Here is a 26515-nt window from a genome sequence, read left to right as displayed (position 1 = left end):
CTCCCACCTCCTGGGCCCCGGCGATGGCGGCGGGCGGCGGGCGGGAGGCGACGGGCGCCTCATGAGGTACCGGGAGGGAAGGCGGGAAAGGGGCGGCCCCGCGCCCCCCTCACAGCCCGGGGCGGGGGAGGAGGACGCGGCTTCGGGCTCTTCCCCTCCCGGGGCGGGGGTCCCGGAGTCCAAACCCTCCCCCGAGGCGCTGCCGGGGGGTCCCGGCTCGGCGGTGCCGCCGCGGTTCGAGCCCTCCCGAGGGGCGGGCGGGGGATCCCCGAGGGCGGCGGGAGCAGCGGCCCGGGGAGGCTTCGAAGGGCCTTTATCAGGCGCTTTATTTTGGCAAATCTGGGGCGAGAGAGCGAAGTCTGGGGGTGCGCGGGGTTGTTCTCTGCGATCCCGTTTAATAATTCCAGTGATTTGGAAGTTTGCTCGGCAATGGGATTGCTCGCTGTTTAAAACACCCAACTGTCAGGTTTTGCCCCAAAACCACCATCTGGAGAGTGCTAAACAGTCTTTTTTTTTTTTTTTTTTAATTCCCTTTCCTGTTAAAACCAACATTGGTGTCCCGATCCTGCGGGACTCAGTTCACACAAGTCACTACCATCTCCAGTTCATCGGCTTCATTCCTGTGCAGAAAAATTCAGGACATGAATTTTGGCTGGTTTGAAGCATGATGTCATCTTTGGCCAACAAAAAATAGTAGTAGTACAGCAACACTTGTAAATGTTACTAAGTTCCCATATTCGTATATTAAATGATTGCGGTTTACCTTTTAATATCATTTTATTTTTAAAGGCTAAAGAACTTGGGTTTTGTGCAAATGCATCGAGAACTTTTTGCTGTGCAAAACCAAGTTTGATGTAACCTTTCTGTATCCCCGGTGAAATTAGCTGTGGAAAAAATAATTTCAAAGAGGAATCTATAAGAGTTTGAACGGCAGAAGAAGGATTATAACAAAATTCCCAATGTTTCAATAATACTACTCCATAGTGACAAGTACTGTGCCAAATTCAGCTTCAAGGCATTCTCCAAAATCGTTACTCTGATGTCACACCAGTCCAGAGAAGCTGATTTAACACTATTTGATCAGAGTAAAGGCTGATATAAAGTGAGAAACTGCCCAGGAAGACAATCAAAAGATGCCAATGCAAAGACAAATAGGACCTTGTTTGGCTGCTCTCACTGTTGGATTATTTGTTGGCTGCATTTCATTTTTCACTTAGACCCAGTCTCTTTTAAATGCTTTTTACAATATGGCCTAACCTGGTTCTGCTCCCTTCCCCAGACAGGATAATCACATTAATCTGATAATGGCCCTCAGTTTGGAGCATGGCTTCTCACCAGACAGTGTCTGAACCAGTGCTCACCGCTTAATGGGTGCATGTAAATGTGCTCCTTCCTTCCCTCCCATCCCTGTTTGCTCCTTCCCTGCCCTCCTGCTGTTGCTGTTTTTGTGCAATTATGCAGCACTTCCAAGATCTCTCCCGTACAAGCCAGTGCTGGTCTCCTGTCCAGCAGCTTTTGCTGCCCTGGTTTGCACTGAAGCAACTTCAGCTGTTCCTAAGGAATGCCAGGGAAACCTGCACGGGGGTGGAAGGAAACAATTTCAGTGGCACACAGAAAGGTGTCCTGTGGAGGTGGGAACCCAGCCTTGGGAATGAACACACACAAGATCTTGGGGAATCTTGTCTTTACTCCATGCAGACAATCGCTCAGTACAATATATTGGATACTTTTTTTTCCCCTATTTATCTCTTTCCTCAACTGTGACTTTTTATATCCCACTCTAGGAGGCACAAATCAGCAAGAACCTGGACCAGGAAAACTCCCACCATGCAGCCAAACTGCGGCCACCTCCACAGCATCGCGGGGAGCGGCGATCCCTGCCCGGCGGGAGACAGGGACGGCTCCTGCCATCCCAGCCCCGGGGCCGTGCACATCCAGCTGGGAGAGGCCAGGGAGAGCACGAGCTCCAGGCAGGGCTCCCAGAGCCGCTCCCACGGCCATGGGGAAGCAGCAGGGCCGGAGGATCCCGGCCCGGACTCGGAGGATCCCGGCGGCAGCTCCCTGTCGGAGCTGCGCTACCTCCTGCAGTGGCTGCACAAGAGCCTGCCCTACCTCCTGATCCTCTGTGTCAAACTCCTCATGCAGCATCTCAGTGGTAGAGTATGACAAAACCAGGGCTGAGAGAGGAAACCCTCCCCCCCAAAGAGACAGACTAATAACCTGAAGGCTGAAGGATAATTCAATTTATTTTCAGCTTTATTTTTATTTGCTTTATTCAGCAGAAAGAGAGATTTGCTAAACTGCATTTCAGTGGCTGCTGTTTCCTTTGCTGGCATATGTACTATGTGCTTAATTATCCTGCTTGGAGAGTCTGCTATTAATTGTAATTACAAAGACATATGAGAAGTGGCTGCTTTTTAACCCAGTTCAGTGATTTTTTTTTTTTCCTTTTCATGTGTATAACTGATCCTGTTTTCCTAATAGGCATTTCTCTTGGAATTGGGCTGCTAACAACTTATGCCTATGCAAACAAAAGCATAGTAAATCAGGTTTTTCTAAGAGTAAGTATCATCCTATGACACAAAATTCTCTAAGTTAACCAAGACTTTTATTCATCAAATTTTGAAAGAAATGTGAATGGAAATACTGCTTATTTACCTAATAATGTTAGGTTTCAAGATGGAAGTAGTCTTAATGCTTCTGTACAGTGTAGAACTTCTCGGATAATAAGGATAAAAAGAGGTTGTTTTTTTTCCCCTCCTCTGACTTTGACTGGAAATCACTTCAACTGATAAAAGCTTTTTGTAACTTATGGAAGAACTTAACTATATTTGTGGATTAAACAGCAGTTGACAGCCTAAATTTTCATCTCTCTGTTCACTCCCAAAGGGAAACCTGTTGTTTCTTCAGAGTGGGGTGGGTTTGGTTGTGTTTTTAGAAAAAACCTTGACACACAGAGAAATCAGTATTTTGAAAACATTACAATTACTGTTTTACCTTTCCACTGAGTTCTCCTGTTTCCCGTGGCCTAAAACCACTAAGAGAAAATCCTCTGGTAGTGACTGTTGAGGTGCTCTGGGGGTTGTTTCAGACACTGCTCCTGAGGTAAGGACTGCAACGTGTCCTCCCAACTCTCCCCCAGGAACGGTGCTCCAAGCTGCAGTGCACCTGGTTACTGCTGTACCTGAGTGGATCAGCCCTGCTCCTGTACTACACCTTTCATTCTCAGTCCCTGTACTACAGGTAAGCACACAAACACCTCTACTCACCCCATAAATCACTCAAAACCAACCGAGAACATTTATTGTTTTTCTTAAATCGTGGCCTTGGTTTCTCTTTCACTTTAATCTCCCTTCCTCCCCTTCTGCCAAACTCAGCAGGTGCTGGGCTTAAAACCAGTCTGTTGGAATTTCCTAGACCCCACAGTGGACTTAATGGCACTGCTGTGCCATGGGAATGTCCTGGGTTTGATTCCCAGCTTTGGCCCTTTTCTGGGGCTCTGTGCAGTTTATGACTCCAAGGGATTTTTCCCCTTGTTCCCTCTGTAGCTGCAGCCTGGGCTGGGAATCAAAGGCTAAGTGCCAAAATGAGAAAGCAAACCCAGGGATGAGGGTTGTGATGGAGACACAGCAAAGCCTCCAAAAAGGGAAGGCTGTCAGAGATCCTAAGGATCAATTCCCAATTCCTTGGCAAACATTTTTCCTTGGTGTAAACCAGGTTTCCCTCTTTAAACCTGCCGTGATAATCTCTGGTTACAGTTGCCTCTAAATAGGGTGCTCCAGTAACTTCTGCTACTTCTTTTTGTAGCTTAATCTTCTTAAACCCTACGGTGGATTTTATGAACTTCTGGGAGGTACTTTGGATTGTGGGAGTCACAGATTTTATTCTGAAATTCCTCTTCATGGGCTTCAAGTGCTTTATTCTCTTGGTGCCTTCTTTTATCATGTCCTTTAAATCCAAGGTAAGGAAACAAGCTCTATTTTTGCTTCCTTGTGAAGATTCTTTTCTGGTAAAATGAGCTAATTATTAAATTCTACCTAGAGAAAAGTCTTTAATTAAAGATCTGTATATAATCCACCGCTACACCCTGGGCAAGAAAACCCTGTGGACTTCCTGTTCTTCCCTGCTTGGAGCTAAGGAAGGTTTTCAGTGTGCTGGGAAACAATTCCTCGTGTTATGCCACTGGATAAATGGGTTTATTTCTGTCTCTGAGGTGGGGGTTGAGGAAAGCTTTCCTTTCCTGCACTCCAAGAACGTGCACAGTTGGCCTGGAGCAGCTGGGGCACAGCAAATTTGGTACATGCCTGACAATGTCTGTCAGGGTTTTAAGGGCTGCACATGCAAACAGCTGCTTTTTTTCTCTCTTCCAAAGCAACTCTGAGTTTTCTTTTTGCTGATAAACCTCAGCAATATTCGTGTCAGATCGATGAACTTGATTCACAGCTTAATTTCTCAAATCAGTGAGGTTTAATAATTTTCTCAGGAGCTTGCCCTGATTGGTGGTGTATTTATTTTTATCTGCTTCCCGAGGTGAGGCAGCAAAACCAATTACATTTTATCTTAAAATTGCAATTACTAGTGCTGGTTCCAAAAAATAAATTAACAAGTGCAGTTGCATGTGGTAGCATTTGAACAGGATTGTTCTGGGAGGTTTTATCTCTTAAAATGTGCCAGAACAAGTTCTTCTCAGGTACAACTGGCTTCTCTAAATACTGATTTATAATCAAGATCTTTGGGTTTCTCTACAGCTGGTGATGTAACATCTAAAAAACAGTTATTGAAAATTCCATTACACCAACTGTGACCTAAATTGTGCCTAAATTAAAGAGGGAATCTGATCAATAGTGGCAAATTGTGGCACTATCCAGTGTCCATTGCAGGAGGGGTGCTTCTTCTCTGTTATAAATAGAGTTTTAAAGAGAAACTGAAGGAAATAAAGTAAGAGCTAAGCTCAATATCTATGATTATCCATGCAAACACACAGTGCTCTGTGCAGGACACTTGTGTTTTGTTCCTCAGGAATTTTTAGGGTGTTACTGAACTCTGGTTACCTGTTACCCTCCCCTTCTTTCCTGGCCCCCAATTTTCTTGTCATCCCATCCTTAAATGAGTTCATTATCACAAGATAAGGCTTCTTACCCAGGCATGAAATAATGTTTACAGGAAAACAGTTTGTAAATAATGTTTGTTAATAAAAGGATGGGCCTTACTCTCATTTTTTAACCCTGAGGGCAGGGCACAGCTCTGGCTCATGGCAAGCTGATCTGTGTGACCAAATTCATCTTATTTTCCTTTTTCATGTAACTTTTATTTCCTTTTTTTATGCTTATGAAGTCTGACAGCATTAAGTAGGTAGACAACTGCCAAATCTATCATATTTCAGCCTATTAATTTGATTTTCTGCAGCCCAGCCATCAATTCTGTTCCCGTTTCTTGCACAGTTGTGAGACCCATCATCTGTTATTTCATATTTAGTTGTTTCAAGACATTACAAGAGGGAGCTACTGAAAAAGAATAACAATGCATCTTGTTCTCTGTATTCTCCCAAACCTTTGTGTTTGAAAACTCGAGCTCTTCCTTTGCATGTCTTGCTCAGGGCTACTGGTACCTGCTGTTGGAAGAACTCTGCCAGTATTACCGGATGTTTGTCCCCATCCCAGTGTGGTTCCGTTTTCTCATTGCCCATGGGGAGCTGGACAGTGGCCTGGGATGGACCCTTGGCATCCTGCTGGGCCTTCTCTACCTCATCCTAAAGGTGGGACAGCTTTATATTCCTCTAAACCATTTGGACACACCAACCAGCACATTGCTGGAAGTTCCCCTCTGCACTGATGGCAAGTCAGTGCTTCACTTCAACTGAGGCAGCCTCCCAAAAAACTGATAAAACACCTGGCTCAGGACCCTAAATCATCATTTCCTGCCCCTGTTCTGGGACTGCAGAGCAAAGAACACTTATTAAAGATCCCCTCACGTCAGACACCGATCAGACTGTTGTAGGATACTGAGGAAAAGAGCCTGCAGAAGTACAGTGACTAAAAGAACTGGAAAATCCAGGAAACTGGATTTTTTTCTCTGCTAGAGGATCCTGTGTGATGCCAAACAAGCTTCACGTGCTCATGCTGGCTCTCTGTTCACCAGAGAGCTCCTCTGCCCCAAATGGAACCAGAGTCAGGACAAGTTTGGCTTTGACCATGACCAAAACTTCCTAATGCCCCTGCTACCTTCACCACAACCCCAACACTCTGGCAAATACGATAATAATGGTGAGATATTTGCACTCAAATGTTACAGTTCAGAACCTCAACCCTGTTTTTCTTCTAAAGAACAAACACCTGAAAGAATAAACCTTAGTCTGGTTACACATAAAACAACTCAAAGAGGGTCAGTCTGAACTATGGCTTTGCTTATGTTCCTGCCAACATCCAACCAGCAGTGAGGCCACTGCCAAAAGCTTGGAAGCTTTTTAGTTCACAGAGGGGAAAAAATACTAAACATAACTCGAGTTTTCTTTCCCATTACAGCTTTTGAGCTTTTTTGGACAACTGAGAAACTTCAGGCAGGTTTTACGGATATTTTTTACACGCCCAGTGAGTATTGAGTTCAAAAATTCAAACCCATAAACCCAATTTACATGCAAATACTTTTTAAATACCTCATTCCCATATTGCTTTGTACTGTTGTAGCAATAAACAACTGGATTTTTACATGAAACCTTGTATTCCCTTGTCCCATTTCAGTCTGAATTCCTTAACTACGTGATTTTATTGTCATCTGAACAACAGCAACCCCCCCCAAAATCTCTTCTGCACAACCCTTCAGATAAAAGGATGTGAAGTAACACACCCTTTTTGGCCTGCTCGACTTCAAAAATTAGCAATATTTCCTTGGGTTAGGGATTTAATACTCTTCCTGACACAGCAGCCCAAATTCCTTTCTGTCCTGGTGTTTGGTCTTGGCTTTTTCACCCCCCTAGAAACCAACATTTGCTGAAGTCCCTTTGTTTTGCAGCACTATGGGGTGCCAGCCAGCAAGAGACAGTGCTCAGAATCAGATGATATCTGTCCCATCTGCCAAGCTGAATTTCAGAAGCCTATTCTGCTCATCTGTCAGGTAACACACATAATCCCAGTTATTATTTTTCTTGCAAATTAAAGACTATTTTAAACAACATAAAATTAGATGGGTGACTACATGTTTTATGATTATTTGTAGAAATCAGGCTGTGCAATTAATATAGAATGTTACACGTGGAAGAGCTTAGGAGCTCTAAGTTCTCCTGCTTTTCTTGCAGCACACATTTTGTGAAGAATGCATCAGTTTGTGGTTTAATAGAGAAAAAACGTGTCCCCTCTGCAGAACTGTCATTTCAGACCATGTTAACAAGTGGAAGGATGGAGCCACATCAATGCACCTCCAGATTTTCTAAAGCTTCTCAAACAACTTGGTTTGTTCCCTCTGAGTTTTCTCAGTTTCCTGCTGCTTCACTTGTAGGAGCTTTCCCAGTTCTACAGCCCAGGCTCCTACCAAACGTTCCAGTTTTTAAAGCAGAGCAGAAAATGGTAACTTGGCCTTTTTTAAGCAGAGAAAACTTAAGTTTTCAGAATGAATGCAGACAAAGCCAGCATTGCTTCTCTTGTGACTGCCATAGGAACCAGAGAAATCCTGAAATATGCTGCATTAAGACTTAATTCAACATTCTGAGTTCCAGACTGTGCTAAACTCTATTTATCTTCCTAACATGACTCAACCCCAAAGGTCAACCTACCACTTTTATTTGAGCAAACTTTATCCTCTGGACTACAGTGAGAATTAGAGCTCCTTGTCACACTTGGCATTAAAGATCCTTCAGTGCTTGCCCACTCAATTAAATTGCTTTTTTACTCATGCACCTGTACCAGCAACTGTTTCTCACTGTACCTGGATAAGCACAAGAATAAGATGTTTCCCTTTAGGTTCTTGTAGGCTCCTAATGGATCTTTGGCTTAACCTTTTGCCTTTAAACCAACCACTGATGGTAGTTTTTTACTGAGCATTTTATAAAGCTGGTATTTTTAAAACAGATCTTTAATATTATATTTTTTGTCGTGACAGGAACCAGATTTTCTTACAGGGCAGAATCTATTTTATACTGCATTTGCAAATTTGTAGTATGCATAAAAATCAGAGAGAATAAATGCATTTAAATCTACTTGTTTGGTGCATGCTGAATAAAGAAAGATTTGTTACTGTTTGAGTATTTAAAGCTCAGTGCCAGGTCTAGTTTTGTTGTTAAATTAATGTCTCTGAAAAACAAAACCTCTTCAAATGCTACAATTTATTCATGATTAGGTTTTATGTTAATTATAGCACTAATTATATATAATCTCACTTTGTTTTCCTGCTTGTCTTTTCTCACTTTGCTGCTCAGATAAGGCTGAAAAAAGCCACTCAAATTATTCTGCTACAGGAAAGTTACATTTAGTTACCATTAACTTGAGTTTGCCCTAACTGAATACCTTTAGAAACTTCTAAATTGAGTACAAACAGAATTAAAAAGTCAAACACTTACTTGGTGAATGATGGAGAGCCCCAAGGGCAGGGCAGGGAGTGAATCCTCCAGAGCTGCAGCTGCCACAGGGACCTTGATGGGGCTGCCAGGGCTGATGGGAGAGAGCCCTTAAAGGCACAGCTCCCAGGGGAATGGGGGCAGAATTCAGGATTCTGAGTAAAAAAAACCTTTGCTGGTGTGAGTAAAATGTGTGGCTAAACCCAACACAGAGTTTGTAAGGGCAGATGTGACAACCAACCCCTTCCAAAATACCAGGCAAAATAAACATTGCTACTTAGCCTGGAGCAGCTTTCCCTGAAATGCTAATTCCAACAGCTTAATAATCACTCTTTCCATTCAAAAATCCTCTCAGAGGAAACAGAAACTGAAAGGCCCCAGACTTGGACACGTTGTTAGAGCAGAGAAATGCACTTCTTAATTCCTCAGTATTGATTACATTAATTGCCCAGCAGTGATGGGCAGCCCCAGACTTCAATTCCATCCGTCTGTCAGGACCAACAGCTCAGACTGGCAAGCTGAGAAGGTCCTGACAGCCCTTCAGTGCACTGCTTCACACAGAAACATTCCAGCTTTGCAGAGAAAGTTGAAAGAAATCACCCTGAACTAAATATTTTGCTGTAGGACAAAGTACAAACTGCTCACCTCACCAGGTGGTTCAATATCCACGGAGGAATTAAGGCATCAAGGACTGCAGGCAAGGCCAGAACTACTACTTAAAAATATGAAACCAATTAAAGTATTGACTTGTGGTTAATAAAAAAAAAAACCACCACAAGAACTCAGCAGTGTCAGCTGGCCCACAAAGCTCACCAGGATTATTTTATGGAGCACAACAAACAGTGTCAGTGCTTTAAGTCAACCCTGATCCTCTGGGCTCTGTGCACCACACTGGAGTAACAACTGGAGTAAGGGTGGAGACTGGGCAAAAGCAGGACCAGGGAACAATCTGGGTTTTATTCTCTCTTTCTGTTGGTGGTTTGTTTTTTTTTTCCCTTGAAGATCCAGTGAAAATTATCCAAACCCAGTAGTACCAAACAGGTTTTATTAAAACCAAAGAACTACGAAGAGATTTTGATGGACCGGTTTAGATTTACACTTCATAAATGAAACGGCTCATTCTCAGATACAGGCAGGAACTCACCTCCAGGAATGCCACCCTCTCTGATCCACATGGAATTAGGATGCAGCTCTTCCTAATCCAGGCCAGGATCACCAACAGGCAGCACATCTGACTCTGCAGGGGCAGAACAGAGAACAGGTGACAACCAACAGCTGCTTTTTCTGAGCCCCAAAGCCCGGGTGAGGGGACCAGCCCTCGGTAACAGGCTGAGCCAAAGAGCATCTCCCAGGTCCTTTCTGTTCTCTGGGAATTCCTCCTCCCTCCCTTTCCCATCCAAGCTGTCATAAAGACAATGATTTCCATCCATAGTTATACTCAGGGCCTTCCCACTTCCTAAAAAAAGAAACAAACAGGTCACTGGGATTGACACGTTTAAATTTGCTTTTAGTTGCTCTTCACATCCATCTTACTGAGCACTTGAGGACATTTAGTCCCAGTAAACTGGGAAAGGTGAACCCAGAACAGGGATTACCTTGTCTGTACTGAGGCAGCTCAGGTGTGTTCCTGCAGCAGCTGCAAATGGAGTTAATCTGGAAGAGAACAACCTGTAGAAGTTCATATTTGGGAACTGCACACAGTGGATCACCAAGGACCTGCAGGAAAAATATTCAATTTGCCTTGTTCTTAACGACTCCTCCTCCTCCTTTCCCCCTTAGGATAAAGGATTTCCCTCTGAACTGGGAAAATGAAACAGCAACTATCCTGTAGAGACAATTTAACCACACCAACCAAACCCCAACCACGTCCTAAAAACAAGAGTCCTCCCTCAGTGTTTGATGCACTTTTTGATTAACAGTGAGAACAGGCTGGGAGTTAATACTGAAAAGAGAACAGGCCCCAAATAAACCTCCACTGCAGAGTGGACTCAGCTATGAAATGTTCTCCAGCAGTTCAGCCTTTAGAGAGCAGGACCAGGAAAAAGGGATATTCAAAAGAACAATTGACTCGTTGATTTTTATCTTTTATTATGAGCTAATACCAGGATGACATTCAAATGTCAGATGGCACAATTAAGACAGTCTTGGTAGGAATTATTCCAGCATTCCCAAAATTACAATTTAGTACACGAATGGCGTCAAATGCATCACTCCCACAAGAAAACTGATGGAATTCGGAATATCTTATACCAGAAGAGTTTCTGCATCAAATGGGAAAAAGAAAAACTGCTGGTAACACAGCTGACCTAGAAACCTTTTCTGAGAATGACCTGCAGAACAAAATATTTCCCTATTTAACATCTAGTAAAAAAAAATATGACTTTTGTTCAAGTTTAAGATTTAATACTTTTTATATGGTTAGCCACAACAGGTATTAACCTCGGTTTTACTATATTTTTGTAATGCTACAAAAATCCTATAAAATCAAATTATAGTGAATTTTTCAGTGATTATAATTAAAAAAGCGCAGCTTGTACAAAATAAAAAAAATAAGATTCTATACTCTAATGAAAAATTTAAGACATTTTTAAATGAACAAAAGAAAGCACTTGTTAAGCTCTCCAATATTCAATGCATTCTGCACTTATCTGAAATAGCCAGACAGGAGCTACAACTCCACTCCCCTCAGTTCACAACTAGTAATTTTGACACTATTATATATATATATAGAGGATCTATGTCTGATCTTTTTACAAATAAATACAGGATAAACCATATTGCATAGTGTGTGCTTGCTGTCTGAGTCACACTCCCAAAGTTTCACAGTCATGGTAGGGAATTCAACTTAGAACCTATGGGATGAAACATTGACAGTACATGGAATTTCCTTGGAAAACCGATGAGTTGGGGGTTGTAATTCCTCAGTGAACTCAGACAAACAACTCTTGCCATTCTTGCCAGCCATAATAAACCAATTCCACTGGACAATCTACCCAGCCAAGCAAAAAGCAACCGGTGGCTGTACCTGGGACCAAGAGAGATCTGCCTCCAAAAATGACTATTTTTTAAGCAAGTCCCTTTCTCCTCAGTGGCCACGTCAGGGCACCTCAGGAACGAGCAGCACAGAGGCTCCAGGGGCTGGAGGTTGAGGCCTTGGCAGATATTCCCCATGCAAACAGTGCAATCCAGAATGCAGCCAGGTTTGCAGATATGCAGAGTGCAAACAGCTCCTGAGCACTTGGGTTTTGGTTTCACAACGCCCCCCCTGAACAATGGCAATCCTCCAGCACAACCTGTGGCACTGCAAGGGAACTTCATCTGCCTCAGGAAATTAAAACTTTTTTAACAAAAGGAAGAAAAAAAAAAATCTTAATTTTTGCTAGTTTTTTGTTGTTGGTATCAAGGTATCACTGAATCCTTCCAACTTGCAAATCTGAGCAAAGAGCACTGAGCGGATTCAATGCTTGAGAGAGTTTTATGGCTTGGATCCTATGGCTCAAAAAAGGTTCAGTATCCACAGAGTAAGCGGAAATCTAGGATAAAAAAATCCCTACTGTTGTGAAACACCAGAAGTAGACTTTGCACAGTTTGACTAAGGATAATGCAACGTGTGGCAGGCAAAAAGTGACAGGACTTGGATGCAGCTGGATCATCTCCACACACACACACACAGCAGACACACCCTAAACTAGTGTAAAGCTCTGCAGATTTTAACCCTTTCACCAGCTATGCTCATGGAAATGCTTTCTTTAAGGCAGGAAGTATATATTTAAGGAAGGTAAAGTTTACCTTTATTTTATTCTTTGTACCTGTAAGTCAGTTGTACAGATCGTGTGACAGTTTTAAAAACATAAATAGTGTCCTTAGAACATGTTTCCTAAATGAAGGTTGCTCAAGTTCTGACCCACTGTGGAAGACATTCACTGAAAGGCCATTGAACACTTTTTCTCGTACAATCAGCAAATTTATTGCCCCAGCATAGAAAAAAAAAAACGTGGAGAAATTTAGAAATGTATAATGGCAGGGAACTCCTGTAAGCAAAATTTTATTAATAATTATTATACTTTAAAAAAAAAAAATCCTCAAATTCTTACCCACCTGTTACAAAAATAGTTATTTCCTTCTGCTATGCAGGGTTTGTCTCTGTTCCCTGGGGGACTTGCTATAGATCTCTACTGACCTTGTGATGGGATGCACAGTCTCCTGATCTCGCTGTGGGTAAGAACCTGGCTGTGCTGAGCTGCCTCCAGCCCAGCACCAGCACAAGGGGACAAAAAAAAGTGATGTTTCCCAGTGAAATGTCTGCTGAGGACAGGGATGAAATAAGCAGGACGTGTGTGAGCCCGTGGCTTCCAGTTAAGCCTAGAACAACATAGCAGCATTGCCTCTGATTAGATCCGTTGGTCCCTGCAGGAACAGGGATTTCAGCTGGGGAAGCAAGTGAAAAACAGTCCTCTCCCACCCCACACTGCCAAGCTGGCCAGTGGTTCACTTATTGATTTGTTGTTTGATGAGGAGAAGAATCAGAACCAGAGCCTTGAAAAAAAAAACCAACCAAACAACTTTCTTCACCAATTATTCTGCGTTTGCAATTTTGGGATCCTTTCCATAATGAGCTGAATCAAAAAAATCTATTTGAAAAATATATATATTTTTTTTTGTATATATATATATAAAAAAAACTCATTATGTTTTGAACGTGAGATACCAATTAATTTTAGCTTTCATCTTTGATTCCGCCCCGTTGTAGGAAACCTCTTAACGAAGCTTGCATGCTAATTACCCCTCAGCTGCAAGCACAGGCGTTTCATCCTCTGCCTAGTGAAAGGGCTAACCCTCCTCGACACATTCACTACACCAGTGATTCTGGAGCAACATCCTGACCCTTAATACTGTCAGTTCCAAGCTGAGAAATCCTTGATAAGGTGAGCAGATGTCACTGGAATCGTTAGATGACGTGCCTAGAGTTCTGCAATACCATTTGCTAAAGTTTGTTGTTTTTTTTTTATGCACCATTGATTGACAGGAAAAAAAAAAAAAAAAAAAAAAAAAAAAAAAAAATCCGTTTTTTTTTCTTTGCTTTCCAAGTCTCTCTGTGCAATGACTGACTCTTTGATACTGTCACTTTTTTTAAAAGTAAACCAAACAAGCCCTCGTGTTTCAGCTCCAAGGGGGCTCCCGTCTGTTCTCGGCTCCCAGCCGTGGTGCTGTCATAGGTTCATGCGCAAGTGCTCTGGTCGTTTGGAGATCATGGGGAAAGCTTGTTTTTTGTAGGGCCCAGAGTTTGGCTGCCGGATTGGAAGCGGTGCTGAAGCCTCTCCACACACTGTCACATCCATTTGTTCTATCCCACTCGTCTCCATCGGGTATTCCACAGGTGGCTGAGCGGTCGATGCGCCGGCAGAAGCACCTCTTCCCCAGAATTCCCCGGGGGAAAACTTGACGGGGCTTTAAAACAAGAAACACACAGATCAGAGCTGGAGACACGGCACCGAGGGGGATCTGTTACTCTGCAGGAAGCTCAAATGCCTACTGAGAAGCATTTCTAATTCTTCCTTCCACTTCCAGAAGTTTGAGAAATTTCCACGGGGAGCTTCTACCACTGTCTCTTGTAAAGCACATTCCTGTCATCTGAGGGTGCATTTCTAGGTGATTGCAGAATCAATGAAAGGCTTATCAGGAAGAAAAAAAAAACCACTAATTTTTGCTCAATCATAACCATCTTTTCTTGTTGGTTCTTTGTTAGTACCAAGATATTGCTGAATCCTTCCAACTTGCAAATCTGAGCACTGACTGCACTGACATGATTCTTTCTGGACTAACACGGTTCTTTAGCAGCACAAAGCTCTTAGGATGTTCTGAAACAGTTCTAGAGGGATGGTGAGCCAAAGTCACCGGAGTGGGGCTGCAGCAGCACTAAAAAGCAGCAAATCAGTACTTCCTGTGCTGCCAAACCCCCCAGATTTATCATGATAACGTGGTTTGTAAAACAGGGTCAGTCCTGTAACTCGAACGGAAGTGCTGGGCTGAGAAGCAAGGCTGCATTTTGAATTTCTACTTGTCAAAAGGTGTGTTACAAAAAAAGAAAAGAAGGAATAAAAGAGAGGTACCTGACTGGTGTCCTTGGGCTACCGATGAACCTGCGAGGGGAACGGATTTTTGGTTCAAAAGAAAATTTCTCTTTTACGCTTTCAAGTACTGATGGAGCCACGTAGGTAAAACCCTGCAAGACAGCAAGGGAGGCAACATTCACCCTGGGGATCACTCTGCAGTGACCACATGAAAACCTGATTATGATCAGAAAATTACAAAAGGAAGAGTAAATGCAGACATAGGAACTTCTACTCCTTGAAGCGAACAGTGGGACTCTGGGGAGTTCCCAACCTGATGCTCCAACCCGGCTATTTCTGCTCCCAGACTCCCACAGGCACACTCACTTTAATTAATTTTGCTCTATGGACTGGACATTGTTCTCTCTGCATGACTGTGAAAGCAACCCCGTGGCCAGGGTTCAGAATGCAGCTCTGAATCAGAGTGCTGACATTCCACAAAGGAGGCACCGTTTGCTGGCTGGGGTATAAAGAAAATGTCAGAGATATCCTCAGGTGATATCCAGAGGTGTCCTCAGAGCCCTTCAACATCTCCAACCCATCACAGAGTTTGTGTCCAGTGATGAGGGTTTGCTTTGAATATCAGGTAGGACTCCAGAGAATTAATTTAGCTGCAGTGCCCCCCTGCTCCCAGTAAAAACCTCCCTCTCCAGCCATTCCTCACTCACCAGAAAGACCTGGTTGGCACTTTCACTGAGAGTTGAGTCATCTGGGCTATCAACAGGTGTCTGACGTGTAAACTTTGAATCAAACTGGCTCACATCCTCTTCAGATTGCTTTGCAAAAACAAAATGGTTAAGGGTTTATATTACAGATATCAACCAGTGCAGCCTCTGGGTGGAGTTCATTCCATAGGTTTTTGGCAGAGCTCTGCTGGAGTAAAACCCTGGAGTGGTGTCGGAATCCTGTCGCTGCCAGTGGGAGGTCACTATGGGCACTGACACTGAGAAATAAAGGCAAGGGGGAGGGGCAAAAATTATGGATCAAAAAGGAACACAAAATTAAAAAGATGCCTTTAAAAAAAATAAAAAAATCTCAAATTACAAACAGAAACTTTCAGAATGACAACGCCAGTTTCTTGCCAAGTTTAGCCCTCGTCACAACCAGAACAGTTGCAACTCTCAGAATTTGGAACCTCTCCAGATAATTCAATCCCATTTTTGCAGATACAGAAGTGTTTACACTGTGAGGGATGGAGGACAACTCTGGAATAAGTGACTATGAACATTGTTTAATTTGGCCACAGAACAACAGTAACTCCAAGTTTCCTTCTCTCATTCTTTGTGGAAAGGCAACGGATTCATTTGTGTGGCCCCTCATGCAACCCTGAAAGCACATTTGGAAAAAACCACCTGGTTTGTACAAGTAACTTTCATAGCATTGCTAATAACAGAAAAACCCCAAATCATCTTCAATAATTCATTCAGAAATACCAGTCTTGAGTCTTTCTGAATTTCATTCAAAAGGGTGAAGGGAAAAAGGTCTGCAGTCCCCATGCTGGAGCTGCTGGACATCAGTGATGCCTGAGCCAGTTTAAAGTGAGATTTTTAGTAGTTGGGAACTATGGGGGTGGCAAAACCCACTGCTGCTGTAGCTATTTGTACCCAGAGGGAAAAACAGACCTCAAAATATAAGAGGGGATAATAGAGATTTGTTCATCACATCACTGATTTGAGGTAAACTCTAAGTGCTGCCTGTAGCAAGATGCACTGTAAATATTAATAACCAAATGCTTAATTAGGTGATTTCATTGACTTTTGCTTAGCAGCTATTTCTCATTTTAGTTGAAACTAAGTACTGACTGACTGTAGAGGGTTCAGAAGCAGAGATTCACAGTGAGCTGCACTTGAAAGTCTGTTTAACCTCCAGGTAAGAAGCAGGAGGAATTCAAAGGGAAGCAGATCAGGGGGCAGGGCAGATCTGCCTCTGACTTGACAGCAGTGAATCTGTCACCCAAGCTGTGACCTAAGTCCCAGGAATCAGTGGCACTCCAGTCTGTAATCCCACATCAAGACCTCTCCTAAAGGCACACAGGGAGCATCTCCCAGCACTCCCAGTACATACCAATAAGGGTTTAAAAGGAGGTTCCACCTTTCGTGCCAACAGCTCGTCCCAGTTGATGTGTCTGAAGAAGGGGTGAGCCTGCAGGGGTTACAACAGCACAGTCAGCACCTCCTCTGGGGCACAAACCACCCAAATTTAACCACTAACAGGGGATTCTCAGCCCCTTTCCCTGGTGGCTTTCCTTCCAAAATCACAGCTGGGTTCAGTGCAATATATTCTACATCAGAAGAGCTGAGAATTGGTACCACACCTCCAAGGCAAACACCTCCTGTCCCTGCAATGCTTTCCTTGAAAGGGTTAGAAAAAGTCAGTTCACAGGCAAAATACCTCAACTTTTAAAGTTGGATACCTAAAAACCATGACAAAACATTGTATTAATGACAAGTTATCAGCACTGGGAAATAAGGAGAACTCTCTAACATGCTCTTAATGGCACCACAAAAACAAAAGTCAAGCTGGAGGCAACAGGGACTAAGCCTCTGCCTTAGTTTTTAGCTAATTTTTCCCTTGGAATAGCTGCACTAATGCTGGCAGGGTTTTCACCAGCTGAGAGTATCATCACCCTTCCAGGGCTGCACAATTAGCAGTGTACAACTGGTAGAAAAGATCTACTGGAAGGCAGAAGTAAAGAATAGAAGTTATCTTCCAAATCTCCAATTATCCAGCAGGTAGGCAGCTGCTTTTGTGCAGCTTTAAAGCTTTCAGATTTTGACCAGCTGTCACATGTGGCAGCCTTTCTGCTCATTACCCTTCAAGACAGACAGACAGACAGACAGACAGACAGACTCTCCTGCCCTGATGGACCCTCAGAGCTGTTTTCTCCTCAGTGAGGTAATTTAAGTTCTTAAGTGCAAGTTACCTGAACTTCTCCAGCATCTCCAGGACCAGCTCCCAGACGTGAGGCAGCATTTCTTTTTAGCAGCTTCATGAGAAACAACATCCAAAAAAGCAGAATTAGTTGTGCTGTTATGACTAGACTAGTCCTGACATGAATCATCACCTGAATGAACCCCATGCAGAATGAATACAGAATGACCAGAAAATCTGCATTTGTTAGAAAACTACTGTATTTCCAAGGAAAATCACTTTCTGTACCACACAACACAAAACTGACTGCTTTAGTAATAAAATCAAGCTTGGACTGAGCAGCCACAGTGGTATCCTTGTATTTTTATTTCCTCCAAAATATATAGCACTGACAGGCATTAAAATTGTACCTTTTTAAGCAGATCTCTGGCTTCTTGTGTGAGGTAGGGAGGCAAGTTGAGTTTACACTTGAGAATCTTGTCAATTGTCTTCTTTCTGTTCTCCCCAGTGAAAGGAGGCTGGAAAGCACCATTGGAAGGGGAGAAAAAAAACAGGACTTGTTCAGATCTCTCTTTTGTGCATGCACAACTCACTTCAGTCATTCACAAAGCAGGAAAAGTTAATGCAAATAGGACTTGAAAATCACTCTTTGGATAAAAGCAGCTCAAGACTGTAGCGAACACAACTTATTTCTTATTGCAGTCTGCATTATATATAAATGATGTGTATTTATACATGCATCTGAGTGAGGACACAGGGAACTACAACAGCTACAAAGGGAAATACATGCAATTATAACTGTGCACCTACTGCTCCAGTCAGCATGTCATACATTAATGCCCCCAAACTCCACCAGTCCACAGCACGGTTATGCCCACTCCTCATCAAGATTTCAGGGGCCCTGTGAGCAGAAAAATTGAAAATATGAGAGTGTTTTAAGCAGCTTAATGCCAATTCTGACTCCTAGTTTTCAAGCAAACCCACATTTATCAAGTAAAGTTTTCCTAAGTCACTCAACATATGAACCATCAGTTAAAAAAGGCAAAATTCAGCCATTCCCCCCCGAGCAGAGTAATACTTTTGTGTGTCATCATGCAGCTCACATGTATTCAATTGTTCCACAGAATGTGTGTGTGACTGTTCCATCATGAATAGATTCTTTACATAATCCAAAGTCAGTCAGTTTTACATGACCTGAAAGGAAACACAGAAAATTTCAGACTTGAATTACAGAATTCTGACATCTCTGTAAGTAACATTAAAACCCAGAAAATTCAACGTGGGTCTGTATTAACTCTGAGCTACTTCCAGATATTTTCAGTGGTCTGACAAAGCAATACAGTCATAAAACAGAACGAGGTAATCACACAAAGATAAAACTAAATGTTGCCACTTGAAGAGAAACAAGACAAACCACCAGAACTTACTCACAGATAGACAACTGTAGTTAAACGTGGAGCTTTTAAAGCATCTTTCAGCTAAGAAAGTAGGTAACTGAATTTTACTGCTTGCCTCAAAGTGCACAGAACAATATTCAACAAAGTGCCCTGAATAATTCAGTACAAAGACTCAGACTAAGTAAATCAGTTGTTTAAGAAAACATGGAAATAGTGGCTGGTACAGACTGCCAGAACAATCAGTGACACACTGAACTGCACTCAGGAACTGAAACTGCTGTCAGGCAAAGCCTCAGCAGCTGGGGAAGTCATTCCAGCAAATGATGTGACATCCTGCCTTAAACTGCCTTTCCTACCACCCCCATGGACCCAAATTCATGGATTCTGCGCTGAAGACACGGATATTTATGCGCTTTACAATGATCCAGTAGAGGAAAAATTGCACAAAGAGCAAGTCAACCAAATCTCCCAACATGTGGGTCTGTACCCACAGGACCTGGAGCTCGCTGGGGCCCCGAAGAACCTCAGTGTGTGACTGAGGACAATCAGAGCTCTGGCAATTCCTGCTCTAAGGAAACTCTCCTCAGAGTGAGGAGTTGGGACCTTTGCAGAAGTGTTTTCCAGCACCTGCCAAGCTGACTCAGGGTTGCATTTCTACCTTGGTGATTGAGCATGATGTTCTCTGGCTTCAGATCCCGGTAGATGATTCCTTTTTGATGCAAGTGCCCCAGTGCCATTGAGATTTCTGCCAAGTAAAAGCTGAAAGGAAACATATGCCACAAAATGAGACATATTCAATCATGCAAAGCAGTTCAAGCACTATTATGTACCTAGCAACAGTTCCTTGAAAGCAGCATTAGAAGTCTGGGGGAGAAGAAAGGAAAAACAATGATGCCTTTGAGGTTGGTTTGCCTAAAAGTCACCCAAACCCCAAGAACCACAAAATGACATATTAGCATTGGGTTTACCTGCTCAGTAGGTATCTGAGAATGAATATATTTGGAGGAATCTGAATTTTTAACCATTTTTAGTGGTTCAAATATGTGTCTAACCACATCTAGGTGGCAAAGCTGAAAGGAAATAATGAAGGTAAGAGGTAACTGGCAGCACCCAGTCCCACATGGACATCAGAGCTTTCCCAGGGCATTGTCCATGAGAAGAACAACTGCAGTCAGTGTAAAGCCTAATCAATAAGGGATAATTTCAACTTGTCCATCTGTAAAGTATCACTACTCCAGAATACTCTTCTCCTTCATTACCATAATTAGCACTTTACACCTCTAAGCATCACAACACAGCCACTGCAGTGCCTTGGGAATCCTGGAACTGGCTGGGAAATTGGGTGTGGATCCAGAACAAACAAAACCACATTCACAGCAAATCTTTCACAGCTTTTTCTCCAACACCCAAAACACCTCCCTGACCACAGCCCTGTGGAAAACACCCTCAGTGGACCCTCCTCTGTGGAGAGACTGGAGTTACAGCAGCACAAAGTGGTAAGTGCAGCACAGACACCCTCCCCAAACCCACTGAGCTGCTCTTTTCACCAGTTTGAAACGACTGACTACTTATATATAGTTTAAGCACTTGGAAAAAAACCCCCTAACTATTAATGTACAAAAATAGCATCACTTACCAAGCTGTGTCTTCCATAAATATCCCTTCTCTCTCTAACTGCATAAATAGTTCTCCTCCTGTCACGAGAAAAAATAGATTATATTCAGTTAAAGTATCATTTTTAGTAAGCCAAAAGTCTATTTTCTAGGAAAACTATAAACAACAGGTATTTTTTCCTGCTGTACAACACGTTTCACAAAAAAAACCCAAGTCTGTTTCTAATCTGTGATTGTTTCCTTACCCCTGAAATAAAGGGAATACTTTCTTCTGTCATGAAGAACCTGCAGGAACTAAACCCTCAGGGACTCTCTGACTGCACTCAATTTTAGTGTAACACACAAAAATGCCCAATTTCATTGAATTAGAAAGTTTATTGATGTTGTTCTAGGTGTTTTTAATACTAAGCTGCTTCACATTTTAAGACACCAAGCCAATTGTTAACTGGCCTTTTACTCGTGGGGTGAGAAACCCAATTTCTTGGTTGTGTAAAACACCAGCAGGTAAGAGAATTTCAAATACTGACCACTGAGATACTCAAGGATGAGGTAGAGTTTTCCACCAGTCTGAAAGGCATAAATTAAGTCTACAATGAAGGGATGTTTCACTTCCTCCAGGATATTCCTCTCTGCTTTCGTGTGAGCTGTATCCTTGGCATTCCTTACAATCATTGCCTGCAAAAAGCAGGGAGAGGTGAGCACAAGAACATGTTAAACAAGGCAGATTTTATATTGAGTTCAATCCTGAGTTTATTAAACCACCACACTATGTATGAGTCAGCAACAGCATAAGAAAAGAAATTCACCACAGCATAAGTTTAAGTCTTTATTTCATAGAATTACACAGTAATTTAGGTTGGAAGGGATCTCCTGGCCTATTTAAATGAGCTGCTAAGAACTGCCCAGACAGAAAAATTCAAAGTTAAATTCGAATTTCAACTGTACCTGGGTATCAACTGTATATATATTAAAATTTATTTTTAGGTAGAATAAATCATTAGACAATTGTAAAAGCTAAATGCAAGGTTAGGCTGTTTGAAGGTTCGGGTAACAGTGAAATGTGAACATCCAGGTTACCTTTTTAAGAACTTTCATGGCAAAGATTTTCCCGGTGTTTGCTCCAGTTACTTTCCGTACTTGAAACACCTGAACAACAACACGAAAGCAATCAGAAAAAAAAGGAAGTTAGAAGAAGAGTTCTGCCAAAGAGAGGTGACATGACCCACAAACCACAAGGCTGCTGGTGAGGGGACCCAGAACCACTTTGGGACATTTCCTGCTGGAGATGCTCTGCCAGGACCTCTGTCCCACCACACCAACCGTGGGGTTCCCCTCTGGCAGAATGAACTTGGCAGAAAACAGGCTGGGAAGACCAGAGCTTGCCCAAGGCAGCAGAAGGCCCTTTCCCATGGTGTGGATTTGCTCCTGCAGGGAGGGAGCAGGAGTTCCTCACCTTGCCGTAGCCGCCCTTGCCCAGCACGCGCAGCAGCTCGAAGCACTCGGGCCGGATCTTCTCGGGGCCTCTGTTCACACTGGTCTCTGAAATCTCAAACTTCTCACAATGTTCCATGCCCCTGGAGAGAACAAAACATGGGTGTAAGCCTACCTGATACTCCTAAATGATCACTGAAAGGAAGCAAGTGACTCTGGGACAAGCACAGCCTGCCTGACCGAGGAACGACTCCCCGGGGGATCTGGAGAACCCTCAGCACCGGGAATGTCACTTAGAAAAGAAATATTCTTTGCCAAGCTCCAAGTGTCAACTTGCACGGAGGAGATTACCTGCAAATTTTGGGGATTTAGAGGATCAAGATCTCCCTCAAATCCCTTCATTTCAATGCACAATGCTCTGCATTACACCAGAGTTAAGTCTGGAAGATCAAAGCCTCCAACTGACTTAGACACCTCTTCAAGACCTCAAGGAAACACGAGGCTCTGAGGGGTGATTAAGTGTCAGATCACACTCAGCAGCCCCAGCAGCCATGGGGAGACTTCCAGAATACAAATACCTTGCAGAAGAAGCTGTAACAGGAGGAGTCTCATAACTCTGAACATGCCACAAGTCTGATCCATAATTTAAGGAGGCTTCTAAACTGTGTTCCAGCTCTGCCAAAGTTACACAGATTGATCCTGCTCAAGGAAAGGTGGCTGAACTGCTGGAACTATTCTTTCTCCCCACTGGAATAATCTGGGAACTATAAATGAAGCCAGGCTGGAGGTGTCTGTCTCCTGAACTCAGGGTTTCTCCAACAATCCTTGCTGGAGAAACAAGGATTAAAAGACAAGCAGCAAGGTTTCACCAGGATTTTATTTTGTTATCATTACTTCAAGATACAAGTCATAAATTTTAATGTGAGGCAATAGTGAAATGTCTAGAAATGACTCAGATTTGAGCCAGAGTGACAACATTTTCTGTTTGCCTTAATAATGGGACAAAATGAGAAGTTATGTGTAGTTGGCATGAATGATACAGGATATTTTCCAGCAGCAACTTACAGGTCATATTGGCCAACTCCTCCATGGTCCATGCTCTCACTTAACTGACCCTGGGGATGGGAGGGGTAGAAGGAAGATTAATTAGAAAAAGAAAAAAAAAATCATTAAAAAGAAATGCACTGATGTGTCTTATAGCTTGTTACATTAAAAAGAAATAGATATAATTTTAACTTACGTAATTAAACAAGTCTAAAGGTCAGGAATAATAAATTCTCAGCAGAAGATAAAAAAATGCACAAAATTCTGTGCAAGATTTGCAATACTTCCACAGATCTCAGAGAGTGACCAGGGAACCACTGCCTTACCTGGCTGTGCTGTTATTTAATCACTTAAATGTTACAGGTACAAATTCCCAGCCCCAGGAGAATTTGGAAAGTATTAAGACACTGCATTTTTCTTTATAGTTGCTCTTACATATGGATTTTAAAGTCCTATTACAGTACTATGCAAATCAGAACAATAAGAAAGATTATGGGAATAGATGAGCTGGGAGTCATGTGCACTAAAACCAAATAATATACAGAGAAGGTTTTATTATTTTATATTGAGAATAATTCAGTCCTAACAATAATGAAAGAATTCAGCTTTCCTCTGATGTTAAACACCTTTCCTGACCAATAATCACTCCACAGATTAATGAATGTAAATATTACTAAGGAAAGTTCAGGCACTTCAGCAGCAGGACCAGTCACCAGTGAGGAATGGGGGTTAATTCTGAAGAGATATTTCTTCAGAGAATTTTCAACTTGATCCCTTCTGCAAGATAATACTTCCCTCTCACTGGGGCTCTGCATGGCAAAAGAAGTGCAAAGCAAGCAGACAGCTGGAATGAATGCAAATGGAATTTCATGGGCCAGCTTCTAGGGAGCTTAACTATACCCCAGAACTTTTATTTTTAAAAGTATGGACAAAAAAAATGACAACTGCAAGGAGATACAGATAAACTGAGTGACCTGTGAAATTCAGAGAAACAGAAGGGAAAGAAAAACCACTGAGAGCTGCAAAAAGCAGCCCAAGGAGCGCATTTCAAATACTATCTAAGTGAAAACGCTAACCAAAGAAAACTAGAAACTTTCAGCAGCTTCCAGACCATTGAAATGTTGAAGTTTACAGAGGCTGGTTCATTTTGGGTGGGCTAAAGGGGAATTTAACTCCTACAAGCACCACAGGCACTGAGGGAGTCCAAAAGCTCAGGTTTGTTTCCAGCTCCTGCCCTGCTGGCATTTATTAAAACTCAGCTTATTGACACGTTTCACAACAAACCCACTGAGGCTGCCCTTGACCCCACTCCTGATGCCAACAAATGAATTTAAAAAAAATCAACAAACGCAGAGAATAAACACCCATCACGTTCCCAGAGCAACCCCTCCAGTTACCCAACGGTTCTGGAAAAGTTTCTGTGTGCTGCTCTTGCTCCTGTGAACTTTGGGTTTCATTCCCAGTATGAACTTGACCAAAATGCACTTTAGGTACCATTCTGCTGTATCAGGGTTTGTTCTCCTTCCACAGCACCAGCAGCCCTTCAGTCTATTCGTTATTTCACTCCTCACAAACCCCAAAATTAAGGCTGGGTGGTTTTTCACACCACAACAATTAGTGCAAACAACCACAGGGCTTTTGAGGAAACGCTGCATTTAACAATCCTTCAGATTTTCTGGGATGGCTGTGCCTATTCCAACCCACAGCTGATGTGTCTGGGCTCCCCCAAGGCTTTGGGAGGTACCAGAGATGAGACAACACAGTCCTGACTTCCCACCTCAATCACTGCCAGTTTAATGACCTCCACTGCAACATCTTTCTGATCCTTGTAGGACACACAGAGACAACTTCCACTGAAACATCCCCCCCTCCACACATTCCTGATGGTCCCCTTCTTCCCTGCTCTGACATTCCCTGATTTTCAGTTGGTTTAATTCCACTTCTCTCTCTCCTTTATCTGTTTGCAAAAGGCACCTGAGAACCAGCTGAGGTTGCCAACATGCATTTGTTGCTGCTCCACAGAAACTTCTGTCAAGGCAATGTTTTTAAATCCACATTAACCAATGAATGGTTTAATTGTTCCCTGGGACTGAACTATTGGAACAGGAGACAGAACAAACTCAACTTTCTTGCCACCCCCTCAGAACCTGTTCCTGGCAGCATTAACTGTCTGATGCAATTACAGGGGTTTTTTAAGCCAAGTATTTTATTGATTACTGAGGTGACAAACAGAGCTTTTCCCTGCAGGTCGAGGAGCTTTCAGCTGTCAAACAACGTCCTACAGTTCATATGGAGTGGGGGAACTGAATATCTGATCGTGTCCTGAAGGAAAGAACCTGAAGGGAGTCTACACCAAAGATAGAAAGGAACTTTTTACAAGACAATGGAGTGACAGGACAAGGGGGAATGGCTTCCCACTGCCAGAGAGCAGGGTTAGATGGGACTTGGGAAAGAATTTCTGGCTGCGAGGGTGGTGAGGCCCTGGCACAGGGTGCCCAGAGAAGCTGTGGCTGCCCCACCCCTAAAAGAGTCCAAGGCCAGGTTGGACAGGGCTTGGAGCAACCTGGGCTAGTGGAAGGTGTCCCTGAACACGGCAGGGGGTGGGACTGGATGAGCTTTAAGGTCCCTTCCAACCCAAACTATTCCATGATCTCAAGGACTCCAAGGATGTCATTAGAATTTAAACAGCAGAAAATAAATGCAGTAGCAGTTTAAACAACACCAAACGTTTAATATACAAAACAATTTTAAAAAGCAACAGCATCACTGGAAAAATAGAAACAGATACTGTAATGAGACCCCCCCAAAGCCGCGGCAGAGCCCAGACGAACATCGCAAACCGCGAACTCCGGACGGCGGGCGCAGCGCTCAGCACAGCACAGCACAGCACACAAACACCCTCTGGCCCGCCCAACGCGGCGCTTTAAATCTGAGCTTTCAACTTTGCCGCGAGAGCCGCGACTGCGGAGCGAGCCGCGCTCCTGCCCCGCCGCTCAAGCGTGTGACGGCAAAGCCAGGAAACAACCCCCGCGGTCCCGGCGCCGAACTTCCGAAGGGAAGAGCTCTGGCGGGGCCGGATGGGGCTCTGCGGGGCGGGGCGGGAGGCTCGGGCTCTCCCCGGACGCCTCAGCGCGGCCCCCGCGGCGCCTCCCGCGCCCTCCCTCCCTCAGGCCCCGCGGCCTCCACGCCGCGCGCCCGCACTCCCCCTCTCACCCCCTCCTCCAGCTCCTCGTCCGAGCCCGCGTCCTCGGGCTGGTCCAGGTCGATGTCGAACACTCCCGCCATGACTCCGTCGCTGGCTCCGCCGGGTGCGCGGGCCCAGGGCCGCCTCATGGGCCGGGGCCCCGCAGCGCCGCCGCGGCCGCCATCACCGGCTGCGCGGCCGCAGCGCGCCTGCGCGCCCGCCCCGCCCGCGCGCGCCGCGCCTGCGCACTCGGCGCCCCGCGCGCCCGCCCGCCCTCCAAGTCCTGGCGCGGCGCATGCGCAAAAGGGCGCGGGGAAGCC

The 26515-nt window shown here is 43.7% G+C and overlaps 2 protein-coding genes across 6 annotated transcripts; one reads left to right on the top strand and one right to left on the bottom strand.

The window, feature by feature from the left end:
• Positions 1 to 15: 15 nt before the first annotated feature.
• RNFT1 (ring finger protein, transmembrane 1) lies at positions 16 to 8242 on the top strand. The gene is made up of 9 exons (XM_027743214.2): positions 16 to 66; positions 1785 to 2155; positions 2485 to 2561; positions 3143 to 3243; positions 3808 to 3961; positions 5597 to 5755; positions 6522 to 6587; positions 7009 to 7110; positions 7292 to 8242. Exons 1-9 carry the CDS (start codon positions 62 to 64, stop codon positions 7424 to 7426), a joined length of 1170 nt encoding a protein of 389 aa, XP_027599015.1. The 5' UTR covers positions 16 to 61; the 3' UTR covers positions 7427 to 8242.
• On the bottom strand, positions 8191 to 26383 carry RPS6KB1 (ribosomal protein S6 kinase B1). Of its 5 annotated transcripts, XM_039381077.1 has the most exons (17): positions 26225 to 26383; positions 23033 to 23082; positions 21990 to 22110; positions 21614 to 21682; positions 21064 to 21211; positions 20560 to 20617; positions 19582 to 19682; positions 18630 to 18720; positions 18337 to 18427; positions 17937 to 18044; positions 17579 to 17641; positions 16720 to 16797; positions 15324 to 15431; positions 14656 to 14768; positions 10141 to 10261; positions 9690 to 9782; positions 8191 to 8700 (listed from the first exon to the last, which is right to left on the bottom strand). In XM_039381077.1, exons 1-17 carry the CDS (start codon positions 26342 to 26344, stop codon positions 8545 to 8547), a joined length of 1689 nt encoding a protein of 562 aa, XP_039237011.1. In that variant the 5' UTR covers positions 26345 to 26383; the 3' UTR covers positions 8191 to 8544. The 5 variants fall into 5 exon arrangements, 4 of the variants coding, with proteins under 4 accessions (XP_039237011.1, XP_039237012.1, XP_027598995.1 ...); XM_039381078.1 differs by lacking the exon at positions 8191 to 8700 and having other exon boundaries at positions 9484 to 9782; XM_027743194.2 differs by lacking the exons at positions 8191 to 8700; positions 9690 to 9782; positions 10141 to 10261 and adding an exon at positions 10609 to 13993.
• Positions 26384 to 26515: the final 132 nt, after the last annotated feature.

Source organism: Pipra filicauda, unplaced genomic scaffold, assembly GCF_003945595.2.
Source record: "Pipra filicauda isolate LSUMZ 115617 unplaced genomic scaffold, ASM394559v2 scaffold211_size2331000_pilon, whole genome shotgun sequence".
Classification (NCBI taxonomy): domain Eukaryota; kingdom Metazoa; phylum Chordata; class Aves; order Passeriformes; family Pipridae; genus Pipra; species Pipra filicauda.
The sequence above is the reverse complement of the archived record's forward strand: the minus strand, read 5'-3'. Positions and strand labels throughout refer to the sequence as shown.